The following is a 14,102-nucleotide window of genomic DNA, read 5'->3' as shown; positions in this document are numbered from 1 at the left end:
GGAGATGGAGAAACTGAGCTTGGGGGCCATGGCTTCCTGCCTAAGACAAACGCGCCCAGGGACCCCCTGAAACTTGAAGCAGCACTGCACCACTCCCAGCCTCTGAGTCAGTGGGTGCCGCCATCACCGCTCCTGCCTTCAGAGCTCCTTGTGCTGATAGCACTGTTTTGCTAGGCAGTAGGCACATTAACATGGACACTGGAGTGCTGGGGAACATGATCATCCCACCTGAGCCGGATGATTCCAGAAGCATAGCACTGCCATGTCCACCAGAATCCCAGCAACATTCTCCAAAGTAAAGAAATATGGAGTCTCATTGTATCCACCTCTGCACACTCAGAGGTTCCCGCTCATCCCTAGTCACCTGGCTTTCCCCAGAGACCATGCTGCTCTCCTAAGCTCGCAGACACCAGGATAGACACAAAGACACCAGCAATCCTTTCCAGGGTAGCCTCAGTACACACCAACTTCATAGGGGCAGCCAGACCTGAAAACAGCACCGCAGCCCTTCATGAGGAGGTGTGAGAGGTCCCAGACAATGCAATCTAGGTTCTCTGCCTAGATCACAAACCCCAGTCCATCCTTTCAGCAGACAGGCCAGGCGAGTTCTCCTGCCTTGACACAGTGCTTGCTATACTACCGAGGGCAGCTGTCAGCCAACAGCCAGCTCAAGCACACAAGAAAGCAGCTACCCGACTGTTGCCCCTCTGCTCTTATCCCAAGTGCCATGGACATTAGCTCTCAGGCAAAGACATGCCCACTTTCTCTATTTCTGCAACACTGTGATTTCGACCCCATTCTCCCTCCACTCTAAAACATTCTCCACTAAGCATCCACAATGCCATTCTGGGGACCAAAAATCCAAAATCACCATGTGCTCCCTTGGAGATTCCAACAAAGAATTTGTCCTCTTACTTGGTTTGTAGCCTCATCTAGCCAACCTCTACTCTCTTTGTTGTTTTGTTTTTTGAGATAGGGTTTCTCTGTGTCGCTCTGGCTATCCTGGACTTGCTTTGCAGACCAGCTGGCCTCGAACTCAAAGAGATCCGCCAGAGTGCTCGGATTAAAGGCGTGCGCCACCACTGCCCAGCCCAACCTCTACTCTCACTCACATCAACTCCTTATCTTCTGCAACCAACTCTCATTCAACCCCCATCTTAAAAAATATATTTATTGGGGCTGGAGAGATGGCTCAGAGGTTAAGAGTACTGTCTGCTTTTCCAAAGGTCCTGAGTTCAATTCCCAGCAACCACATGGTGCCTCACAACCATCTGTAATGAGATCTGGTGCCCTCTTCTGGCCTGCAGGTGTACACGTAGACAGAGCATGGTATGCTTAATAGTAAATTTTAAAATATATTTATTTATTCATTTTTATTTTATCTGTTCATACGTGTGTGTGTGTGCTCATGCTAATTAATGTGCCAGCAGAACCCAGAAGAGACCATGAGATGCAATGGAGTTACAGGAGATTATAAGTGGCCCAACAGGAATGCTAAGAACTCTACAAGAGCAGTAAGTGCTCTTAACCTCTTAACCTCTAAGCCAGTGTTGCAACTCTTTAATACAGTCCCTCCTGTTGTGGTGACCCCAACCATAAAATTATTTTCATTGCGACTTCATAACTATGAATGTAACGTAAATGTCTGATATGCGGGTTGTCCGTAATTCAGTAGTAGAGTGTTTGCCAATCATGAAGTCAATCTCTAATGCTGCCAAAACCAATGTATGCATATACACTAAAAACCTGAAGAGAACTGAGTATGGTGACACAACCAAGAGGTCAGGAGTCTGAGGCAGGAAAAGTACAAGCTTGAAAACAGGAAAAGGTATACAGAAAACATTTTCTCAAAAGAACAAAAACCTGGAGAGGCCTTAATCCTGGTACTCAAGAGACAGAGGCAGGCAGATCTCTGAGTTCTAGGCCAACCAGGACTACATAATAAGATGCTGACTCAAACAAAACTAAAAACTAAAAAACTGACAGGATTTTCAGGATTTATCTCTGAAATAGAATGGGATTGTGGGAACTCTCTGCATTTGTAATGTACGCTATATTTGAACTTTCATGAGAAACAGTTAATAATTTTTCATTTATTTTTATTATTCTATGTTTATATTGTATATCTATACAGGTAAGTGCCAGTGTCCTCAGAGAACAAAGGCTTCAGATTCCTGGAGCCAGGCAAGCTGCCTGATCTGGGTGCTGGCAATCTAGTTTAGGTCCCCTGTAAGAACAACACAGTGAACCATCTCTTTTTTGGGGGTGGGGGTGGGGGTTCAAGACAGGGTTTCTATGTGTAGCCTTGGCTATTCTAGACTTGCTTTGTAGACCAGGCTGGCCTCAAACTTACAGTGATCTGCCTGCCTCTGCCTCCCAAGTGCTGGGATTAAGGGCATGCGCCATCATGCCCAGCTAGTGAACCATCTCTTTAGCCATATATATTAGTAATACACACACACACACATATATATTTTGAGACATGGTTTCTCTGTGTAGCCTTGGCTGTCTTAGACTCACTTTGTAAACCATGCTGGCCTCAAACTTACAGAAATCTGCCTGCTTCCGCCTCTGAGAATGCTGGGATTAAAGGAATGTGCCACCATTCCTGGCTTATATTAGTAATTTTGTCAAGACAAAACTCCAAAAATTGTATGCTGTCTGTGTTAACACAGAATGGATGATTTTTCTAATGCTTTTGTCTTGCTTTTTTTTTTTTTTTGGTTTTTCGAGACAGGGTTTCTATGTGTAGCCTTGGCCATCCTGGACTCACTTTGTAGACCAGGCTAGCCTTGAACTCACAGTGATCTGCCTGCCTCTGCCTCCCGAGTGCTGGAATTAAAGGCGTGCGCCACCACGCCGGCTTGTCTTGCTTTTTGAAGACAAAGTCTTGCTTTATAATCCAGGCTAGCTTTGAACTCAATTTTTCTGCATCAGCCTTTTGAAGACTTAGATTACCCAACTGTGCCAGAAAGCCCATCAGAGTGATCTTAAATCATGTGTGACATTCACACACAAGGCAGATACTCCCCAACGGTCACTCCGGGGACACTGTTCCCCACAGAGACACCTACAGGAAACAGCAGTCCCAGAGAACGGTGATGTGGAACCACCAGGGCTAGAACTCACAGAGTTTGACACAGGCACGCCAGCAGCAAACTCCAGTTTAAATCAGGTTCATCAGGGAAGGAAGGAAACAGCCCCCTCACTGATCCCGCACAAGACCAAGGCAAGGAAATGGAGGAGACATCAAAGGTGTATCAGAGGACTGCAACAGGAAGTCAGGCACAGTCCTAACACAGACTCCATCAGACAGCCTCGGAGTAAAGTCTTTTCCAGCTTGGAGTAGGAAGTGAAACTATGCCTTCAATCATGCAGCCTAGGTTCTTAGAACAGCAGCACTGCCCCTCTCTGCGGGTGTTCAGAGACAGTGAATACATTCAAAATTCTGTGTCTTAGATGCCAGAAGGAAGCAGAATGTGGTCCTTGCCGGGTCTAGTCCAGCTTAGGAGGCCAAGCTGAAACAGAATCTGCCAAGTGCTCTCACAGAGCCAGTGGAAAGCCAGAGAGAGAGAGAAGGGACAAACTTATCCTGAGAATAGAAAAGGTTTTGGATAAAGCAGCTCACTAGGCCCACAAAACGAAACTACAAGCAATGCCAACTCACTCCTCAGGCCCACAAAGATCCAGAAGGCCTAGCTAGAGGGACCCAAGAGGGCCTGCCTCAGAGCTGTGGCCACTTCATCCCACTGAGGAGGGCTGGCCTGTGAGCAAACTGAGGTCCCCAGGGTCAGCCTCTGCTCCCCTCTGGTGGCCACAGGGTGCATGCCACCACCAGATGAGGCTATTAGCATTCGTTCACTTGGTTCTCCCCTTAGACTTGTCACCTGGATGACACCTACAGCCCTAGCAGAGGTAACCCAGTGAGCACTCTAAGCCCCTAACATCAGCTTCTATTCTTTTCCTCCACTCTTCCACCAGAAACACCGACAAGGCTGACAGGCCCTCCCTCTGAGCCCAGAGGGCAGCCACAGAGACAGGGCTGTAATGTGGAATCTCTCCCATCCCTGCTGGTCTGGGAGAGACTATGGGAACCAATTGTTCTCTGCTTGCTGTGGGGCCTGTCTCTACAGCCCTGCCACTTCCTACTTGAGAAGGAGGGTATTTTGATGACTCTGGGGCTGAGTTGGGAAAGAAACAGGGAGTGGAACAAGAGAGATACATGTGGAGCAGTAACCCACTTAGATACTAGTCCCAAAGGCATCAGAGATGGAATGAAATGAATTCTCAGTCCTATAGGGAAGGTTTTCTCTGAACATGTGATTGGACTCAGCTGTGTGTCTCATCATTAAAGACATGTATTTTATTTATTAAAAACAAAAGAAAAGCCCGGGCATGGTGGCATACACCTTTAATCCCAGCAGTCGGGAGGCAGAGGCAGGCAGATCACTGTGAGTTCAAGGCCAGCCTGGTCTACAAAGTGAGTCCAGAACAGCCAAGACTACACAGAGAACCCCTGTCTCAAAAAACCAAGTGAAATAAAATAAAAGGTGGGAAATGTGTTAGGATTCTGTTACAGTCCACCTACCTGTAATGTCACTGTTTACCTGCCACGGAGGCGTGGCTCTGCCCAGGGCCATATAAAAGAACAGAAGCACAGACCCTCCAGTGGCTTGCCCTCAATCTCTCCCTCCCCCCTCCTTCTTACCCCTCTCTACTTCTCTCTCTCTCTCCTCTCTACCCCTCTCTAGATCTCTCTCTCTCTCTCTCTCCCTCTTCCACTCTCCCTCCCTCTCTCCCCCTTCCTCTCTCCCTCCCTCTCTCCCCACATGTGTTTCCGGAGACGGTCTCTGTATTTTCCTATTAAACCTCTTAAGTGGATCTGTTGCGTGGTGTGATTTCATCCCTCTGTACAGTTCCACCGTTCACCTCTAACCTCCGCCGCTCAGCTCTTTACAAAATGTGCAAAAGATAGAAACCACACAGCAGAGTAAGTTAGCAGCAGCTCAGGTCCTAGCTCTGGCTTCCCACATGCTTGTTCATGTGCCACTGAGAGACTGTCCTGAGCTGGTGGTTCCGCTGTGTGCTAGCTCCCCAGCTTCCTCCAGGCCTCCTTTCTCCCAAAGCTTGCCTCACCTCTGCTCAATAGGGAAGGAAGTCAGTCCTGTGGCTCGCAGAGACAGACCTGTGACCACACACCAGAACCACAGGCCTTCTCTCCCAGACTACTCTGCCCTGTGGTAGGTGTGCTAGACACAGGCCCAGCATGGTAGGCACCCTGCTTTCCTCATCTCCCACAGACTGCCTCCCTAAATGTACCAAGAGACTTCTTCCTCCCACTCCTCCATGTGCCCGGGGCCCTCCCTACCTGCAGCAAGGCCAGATCAGCATCCTGGGCTAGCTGCTGCAGGTTCTTCACTGCAGACGTGGTCTTGATCACCCGCACCAGAGCCGGAGAGCAGTCAATGGGCAGTTCAGCCAGCAGAGACTTCTCATCACTGAGAAGGAGCAGGGCATGGTACGGGCTGAAGGACAGAGGCACATGACATGTCATCAGACATGAAGGGGCACAGGGCTCCTGAAGCACCAAGCAAGCTAGCGTCCATAGGCACTGAACTGTGAGCAGCAGAGCTTGAGGGAGAAAGCAGTTATGTGTCTAGGGGCTTTTACAAAATCTGCAAGGATTACTGCTGCCCGGGGTGTGTCGGGGGTATAGATCAAAACCAGGAAGAGTCTGCATACCTGACTTCCCAATCCCAGTCTGAGGGTGTGGGTGGTGGGTGTCTGTTTGTGTGTGACAGAGACAAGACAGAGATATGTACGTGGAGAAAGCTGCACATGGGCGAAGGCAGTGTGTGAGTTCATGCATGTAAGTAGAGGTTAACATCAGAGGTCTTTATCACTCACCACTTTTTCTTTTTACACTTACTTAGTTTATATGTGTGAGGCACACACATACAGTTCTCTTCTTCCACCATGTGCATTCCGGGAATTGAACTCAGGTCACATCAAGCCTGGCAGTGAGTGCCTTTAACTGCTGAGCCAGCTTATCAATCTTCAACATTATCTATCTATCTATCTGTCTATCTATCTATCCAGGGTCTCTCTACACAGACCCAGCTGTCCTAGAACTCACTCTGTAGACCAGGATAGCCTGGAACACAAGATCCATCTGGCTCTGCCTCCCAAGTGCCAGGATTAAAGGTGTGTACCAGCCTGCCCAGCTCTCCATCTAATTTTTTGAGATAGGACCTCTCATTAAAACCTGAAGCTTGCTGCTTTGGCTAGACTTGTTGGCCACCAAGCTTTTGGGATCTGCCTGTCTCTGCCCCTTCATTTATATGTGCATATATATATATATATATGCATGTACACACATATAGATAAATAACAATACAAAAGGGAAAAAAACGCTGAGAATGGTGGAGCACACCTTTATTCCTAGCACCTGGCAGACAGAGGCAGATGAATCTCTGTCAATTCAAGGCCAGCCTGGTATACATAGTAAATTCCAGGACAGCCAGAAAGTTAGAGTCTTTGTCTCATGGGGGGGGGGGGGGGGGGGGTGGAGGTGGATGATATGATAATGTATATATGTACACATATGTGTGTGCATGTGGTGGTAAAGTGCATGTGCAAAGCCCTAGTGCCATTAGTAAGGGGGGCAGGAATCTTTCTAAACATAGAAGAAACATGTCTGCCCACTATGAATAGAACTACACAAATATGCTCAGCAAGAAAGAAGCCATTTGACCTGGAGCACTGCTATGGGAGGGCAGAAGGCCGAGCAATGGGTGCTCTGCTTTCTGTCATTTCCAGTGTTGAGGAATGTGCCCAGATTTCTTTTCATCTCTTTTCTTCCTTTTAGTGCTCAGAACAGAACCCAGGGCCTAGAAAGCACTGAGTTATATTCTCAGCCGAGATTTTTCAGGCAATCAATCTAAGAAACTAATTGGGTCTCCATGATTTCTGACCAAAATGCTGGCAATTACAGAGTGTACAGTACCAAGAAAGCAATCAGCTAGAGCTCCAGCTTAGTCCCAAGCTTTCCTCGGCAGGCTCTCTTCACCCCGGCAATGCTGGAAGGGCAGAAGTGGGTGTGAAATCATGTGGTTTTACTAACAGCAAAGCCCTATGTGCCCATTTCCGTGGCAGGAAGAAGAAAAGCGAATCCCTAGGACTAAGTAACTAGTAAGGTGTCAGGCAGCAGCTGAAGGGGGAGGCATGAGGGGCTGGCTCTCACCGGATGGCTTTCAGGCTTCGCTCAATAGCCTCAGGAGGGATCAGACTTGAAGCTGCATAGTGGATCTTGTGGGGCAGACAGAAGCTCACTTCCAGCCAGCTGTTAATGTGAAGCCGCACCACACCCGATGTGCACAGGCTGTGAAGAGTGGGCACTGTTACTACAGGAGCATCTAGTCCCATAGAAGAGCACCCTACTCACAGATGCTTGCCTCTCACACTGCCCTACTGGCTAGAGGAAAATGCAGGTGGAGACAGCGGTGAAAGAATTATCTTTTCAGATCTCAATATACCTAAGAAAATGTTAGGAACACATACAGAGACTCTCCCCTACTCCCCACCCCACCCCGTTCTGGCCCTAGAATAATGTATAATCCAATCAGCCTGTTGGGACTAAAGGAAGCTTCTTCTAGCTCTCCTGAAATTCAATCTAGCAGAGGCCTTGGCTGCCTGCCTGGACCCCTGGCAGACCCCTGGCATCTACAGCACATCCTCTATGAGAGGGCCTGTCTTGAGCACCTGATGTAAACCTAGGCACAGCTGCAAAGTTGGGCAGACTAGGGCCTATCTCCAGAGAAGAGACTGGTAAAAGAGAGAAGCTGTCCAGCCCCACAGAATGGTAGTGGTAGGAAGCACAATGCACCTACCTTCATGTACCTTGCTGGGGGTGAAGTGCCACAGGTACAAAATGTGAGGCCATCAATCAGAGGACAAACAGTGACTATCCAGCTGACCCTCGACATTCTACCACAGCAAGCCTTTCCCTCCACATTCTCAGTGGTTGACACATGGTTACAGCTTCAACATGCTCAGGTTAAACATGGTAGCACTGTTCTCAACCCACTTATTTCATATAGCACCTCAAACCATCAACAAACCCTGGAGAAATGGCTCGGTGGTTAAGAGCACTGTCTGCTCTTCCAGAGGTCCTGAGTTCAATACCTGACAACCACATGGTGGCTCCCAGCCATCTGTAGTGTGATCTGGTGCCCTCTTCTGGCCTGCAGGTGTACATGCAAGTAGAAGATGTATATACATAAAAAATAAATAAACTACCTATATATGTGTCTAAGAGTTGTCTAAAAAAAAGAAAAGGAAAAAAACTAAACAAAACAAAAAGCCCAAACCTCTTCAGGAACACCAGGCCAGAGCTGCTCAGACAACCAGCACCTGAGAAAGTGTCTTGGCCCACTCTCCTCACAGCCTCTACCTAGGCAGTATCCATGCCTTCCAACAGAGAAGCCTGCGTGTACTGCACATGTTTCCTGCCCTCATTTCCTTCCCCATCACTCAAGTCCAGCCATTCTCAGGACCCTGGCACTTAGTTTGCCATGGACTCTCCTAGCCAGATGCTCATGAGTCTCTCATTACTTCAATCTCCAGTGTCACATTCTCAATGAGGGTCCCACCTTCACTCTAACCCTCACCTTGTAATCATGTACTCATGACCACAGGATACTACCTGTCTGCTGCCTAATACTGTCCAGATCAACCACACCATGAATATGCAAAGTTTGCACTGGAACATGAAGCCCTCGTGAGTGGAGAAGGCGGAGGACCCAGACTCAGGCAATGGTCTCCAGGAGCACTGTCTTCCCAGAAAGCCCTTTCAGAGAATGTGTGGCCCTGTATGTTGTCCCGAAAGAGCCACACCCAGGAAGAAAGGGTTGTGCAGAGAAGTCCCACCCATGGCTCAGCCACACAGTCCTTGTTCTGAGTGCCAACAACATGTGCTTATGAAACAGAATCTGTTCAGGTCTATGTGCAGTGTGTGCAAGAACTATGTTAGTGTGTTTCTGAAATGCAATTATACAAATTACATAAGAGAAGACAAGCAACTGCTCAGGCAAAGCCCCTGTGACTTGTACTTATTCTGCCTGAGAAGGTTATTTCCTGTTGTCTGCCCCAACCCAATCAAGCTCAGAAGAGCCAAGCAAGCAGGCTGCCTCCTTCATGCAGTGTGGGAAATATGACCTAAAGCTTCATGATAACTTCAGCTCTCAAGCAGGAGTACAGAACACATCACTTGGTTTCCAAACAGCCAATTTCTATAGCATCTTCCCCCATCTTGTTTCTCTGCTGCCTCCCACCCAGAAGAGCAGCCAAGAAATACTTTCCCATCACCACCCACTCTGCTGCTATTCTCAGCTCCCAGTTTGTGGATGGCCAACTATAGGGCAGGCCAGCAGCTCAAAGGGGTGTGGCAACCGTTCTTCCTGCACAGGTCAAAGGTGGAAATGTTTGGGCACTGTGAGAGAAACAACAAGGTCCTTGCTCCAAGCCCCATAAAGTACTTTTCTCTTTTCTCACACCCCCATTTCTTTTTGTGAGCCAGGGTGTCTATATAGCTTTGGCTGTGCTGGGTATGTAGGCTGGCTTCAAACCCTGCTATCCCACACCCTTTCTGTTTTTGAGACAGGATTTTGCTGTGTTCCCCAACCTGGCAGCCTGTGCTCCTGATTCTACCTCCCAAGTGCTGAGATTCCCAGCATGGATTACAACCCAGCTGCCGAGGACTGTCAGAACCTCTCCTCTGATGCCTCCAGCAATAGACAGAGAGCCCTAAGCGTCCGAGTTTCCCCACAGGGTTGCCAGGAACTCTAGCCAACAGTTTCAAATGCAAAAACAAGTCTTTCTCTCCTTCAAGCAGGAAGTCAGCAGTAGGGAAAGGAAACCTAAAAAGACAAGTGCCCCCTCACTCCCCAGGGTCTCTGCAGCACCGGCTGGTTAATGCAAAGCACCCCATGGCTCCCAAATGTCTGCCTGCTTCTCCCAGGGCCTCAGCATCACTGTGGATGAGTGTGGGGATGGGAACCACAGGCTGTGGCTGAGTCTAGAGGGCAACATGGCTCACGGTCCCTCAGGGAGGAACAAACTAGAGGGTTTGGTGACTGTCAAGATGTGGGTCAAAGACTTGGGCTAGAAATGGACCCTAAGCAAGTAATGTCCAAGTGCACAGTTTCCAGACCTGTATCTTCCTCAGGATGGAGAGCTCACAACCAACCCTGTGAAATACCCTAAGGAAGCACTGCATCATGAAAAACCCTCGGCATCCACACAGATGGGAAAAGAAGGGCAAGAGAGGACAGGGTTCCAGTACTGTAGTCGTGCCTGTGCAAACACTAGCCAGGCTCCTCCAATTAACTTAACTCATGGTCATAAAGAGAAGAAATAAAAGGTCCTATTTTTAAACTCTCTAATTTAGGATATAGCACAGGGTGGAATCAGAATTAAATACCAGGACTCTATCATCTCAAACACAGCTGAGTCTGCTGCACTAAGGACCTCAGTGACACAGTGACAACCATCTGCTAGGTGCAACTCCAAGTCCTGTTTCAGGCACCTGGGGCACAGCAAGATAGGAAACAGCTTTGCACTTGTGAAACTCTTACTCTGGGTGGCATTATATATAAACCAGAGTTATAGGGGAAGGTACACAAAGAGACTTGTGTGGCAGTGTAGGCCAGAGTTAAATGCTAGCTGTGGGCCTGAGGGAAATCAGAGACACATCACAGCCTTTATAACACCTTCACAGCTCAGGTGTCTCTGCCAACCTCATGACAGCTGCCTTTGGATTCCCAGCCTGTGTCTTTCCCTCTGTACCGAGCTGAAGCCTCCTTACAAACTAACCAAGCTCTTGGTGTGGAGACACTGAGTGCTGCCATTACAATTCTCCTGAGGACTATAAGGCCATCTGGACAAACCTCTGGGGTATACTGGGAGCCAGGGAACATTAGAAATAGCCTGCCCAACTTGTAGCCTCCAGCGCTGAAGACAGTGAGCTGAGTCCTTCACAGGTAAACAGGAAGCACAATCGCGTCCGTTTAGAGGAGAGGGAAGAAGGCCATCCCCACTTCTGTGATCTGCACTTCCAAGACAGAATCCAGGATCCGTACCAAGAAAAGTCTCCTGCCACACTTGGGTTTCTATTTGCAGGTGTTTAATTATTTAGTCTGAACAGTCTGCAGAAAAACCCTGTCCCCAAGCTTATCGATCCTTCACACGGCAGGAGAGTCCAGCCCTTTCTGCAACAGAAGATAAATTCTCTTGCCTGAGCCCTGCATCTGCACACCATGACTGTGCAGAGCACCAAATCCTATCTCCGTACCCAAGATACACCATGTGCAAGCTTATCTCACTCCCTTGCTCATCAGCATCCGAGAAAGAATGCCAACTCCTACCTTTAGGTCACATTGGGCCTCCCCTCAGCTCATCCTCTTCCTACTCTGAGACTCTGCCGTGTATCCTGTGTCCTCTCCCCACACAGCAGTCAGGGTTCCTACTGCATGTGGTGGGCTGCTGCACACACCAAGAGACATACATGGGTGGGCTTCAAAAGACCTACCTTGAGACTTCAAATAAAACTTTACATATATGTACATTGTTTTAATGACATACAGACTGTAACTCTCAGAACATCCAGAGGCATCTACAGGCTTGCTCTTGCTCTTGAGCAGTTAGCAGTGCAGCCAGCACTACTTACCTGGCCACCCTAAGACAGCATTCCCAAGATCTGAGCCTCCTAGACCCTGCCATAGTCCCTGTTAACTCAAAGAATCACTTAACACTTTTTCTAAAAACATCTCCTATTATTAGATACATATTAGCCACTGGTGACATGTTCTTTCCACAAGGCATTGGGCTATAGTTGTAAAAACACTCCTTGCAAATACAGTTAAAGCCCCGTTGATACTGAGAGTTCAAGGGTTTAATGGGGGGATTGAGGAGATTTAAGCAACTGGAATTCGCACCGGATTGAACCAGTGGAATTTGACGAGGCAGTCCAAGGTTCACACACAACACTGATGGGAGCAGGGAACAGGGACTGCTTCCAGTCTCCTGTTTATCCGCGTCATAAACTCAGGATCCCGAGGTTCCAGGTACTTAAAGCATGCACCTAGCTTCGCCCTTCCTCCTGCATACACACTCACCCAGACCACAAGATTATGAGAGAATCCCACACAGTAACCCACTTAACACTTCTTGACACCCCAAGGAATTCATATCATCATTTCTCCCGCCATTTTATTACACATTTCCCTATCAGTGGATGCGCTATGCAAAGGGTTATGCTGTAAGAAGCAAAGGGGCATCCCTTGCCCTACTGAGGGATGCAACCAGAGCAGCACATGGAGTCATGAAGCTCCTCAGGGAGACACAGGGTGACCTCCTCAGGGATTCCAACTTCCAAACTATATTTATAGACACTAAGGGAACAGAGCTTCCAGATAACAATACTAGAACCCTGGCTTTGGTTAAAATAGTAAATTTAGAACAATTCTGTGGAAAAGATGCTCTCAAATCTCTACACCAATTAAGCCCACTTCCTGTCTTTTAGATCTTCTCTGAGAAAACCTTTCTCAGGGATCTGGCAGAGAGCTGCAGCCGAAAGACAGACATTATATTCAATGCTGCCCAGCCAATGTACACTCAGCCACGCTTTTTTATTGCTGAGGGAACAGGACATCGTGGCCAACCACACACCTTGTGGGATGAGGCTGGGGGCAAACAAGGCCAAGAAGGCGCCTGGTAGTTAGAGAGCTGTACCAACAACAGATGGGCTGGGAGCAGAGGAGCTCACCACTACCACATCCTGCCCAAGAAGTGCAGCTCTCAGCCTCCCCAGGGCAAGTTCCAGGACCCAGAACTGTCTGCTGTAGGAGTTCACCTGGAGGAATGAGACCCTGTGCACTAACAGGGTATCTGGCAAGGAGAACTTTCTCACCAAAAGCTTAACTTCCTATGTGTCTCTGAATTCGTCCACTAGGTGGCACTGTGATGCCTGAAGCCTTGAGCTGTACCTGGCAGATGACAAAGCTATATATAAAATCTTTCTTTCTTCCAACTTTCCACCATAATCCAGGATACTCTTTTTTTCTTTGGAAACTTAAAGTACTGGTTTGCTTTTTACTTTTTTTTTTTTTTTAAATTGTATATAGCCCAGCCTTGACTACACAAATGAATTAATTCCAGGCCACCAGGGTTACATAATGGAACCCTGTCTTAAAAATAAGAGGCTGGAGAGATGGCTCAGAGGTTAAGAGCACTGACTGTTCTTCCAGAGGTCCTGAGTTCAATTCCCAGCACCCACATGGTGACTCACAACCACAGATAATGTGATCTGATGCCCTCTTCTGTCCTACAGGTTTACATGCAGGCAGAGCACTGTATACATAATAAATAAACAAATAAGAGAAGCCTGCAGCGGTAGCACACGCCTTTAATTCCAACACTCAGGAGGGAGAAACAGGCGGAGCTCTTTGAGTTTGAGGCCAGCCTGGTCTACAGAGTGAGTTCCAGGACAGCCAAGGCTACTCAGAAAAACCCTGTCTCAAAAAACTAACTAGGTCGGACATGGTGGTGCATGTCTTTAGTCCCAGCACTTGGGAGGCAGAGGCAGGGCATCTCTATGAGTTCAAGGCCAGCCTGGTCTACAAAGGGAGTCCAGGACAGCCAAGGCTACACTACACAGAGAAACCTGAAACCCTGCCTCAAAAAACTAAAACAAACAAACAAACAAACAAACCTAACTAACTAGATGGATGGATAATAGATGGATGGACAGAGAAAGCCAGTGTCACACACGTGTAATCCCAGCAAAAGGATCTGAAGTAGCAAGCCAAGCTACACCATTTAGTGAGACACTCTCTCTCTGTGTCTCTGTCTCTCTCTCTCTCACACACATACACATACACACACACACACACACACATGCTTAAGTATTTTGTATACATTTAATAGAGCATTCAGCCACCAATATAATTAAAATAACACAGGGTTTCCATTACTTGCTGACCTCATCTAGTCAGTGTCTCAAACTCCATCTATCCTGGACTGCCACACTCAACTCCAGTTCTACC

General features: G+C 47.9%; 1 protein-coding gene across 4 annotated transcripts in view; it reads right to left on the bottom strand.

Moving 5' to 3' along the window:
* Nprl3 (NPR3 like, GATOR1 complex subunit) overlaps positions 1-14,102 on the bottom strand; it is a 37,336-nt gene that overhangs the window by 4,401 nt on the left and 18,833 nt on the right. For all 4 annotated transcript variants that reach the window (XM_051167357.1, XM_051167358.1, XM_051167359.1 and 1 more), the window contains 2 exons: positions 7,244-7,381; positions 5,369-5,525 (listed from right to left, as the gene is read on the bottom strand). In XM_051167357.1, coding sequence (XP_051023314.1) covers positions 5,369-5,525; positions 7,244-7,381 — 295 coding nt within the window. The remainder of the gene's footprint in view (positions 1-5,368; positions 5,526-7,243; positions 7,382-14,102) is intronic.

Source organism: Acomys russatus, chromosome 25, assembly GCF_903995435.1.
Source record: "Acomys russatus chromosome 25, mAcoRus1.1, whole genome shotgun sequence".
Classification (NCBI taxonomy): domain Eukaryota; kingdom Metazoa; phylum Chordata; class Mammalia; order Rodentia; family Muridae; genus Acomys; species Acomys russatus.
Note: the sequence above shows the minus strand (reverse complement) of the source record. Positions and strands in the feature narration are given on the sequence as shown.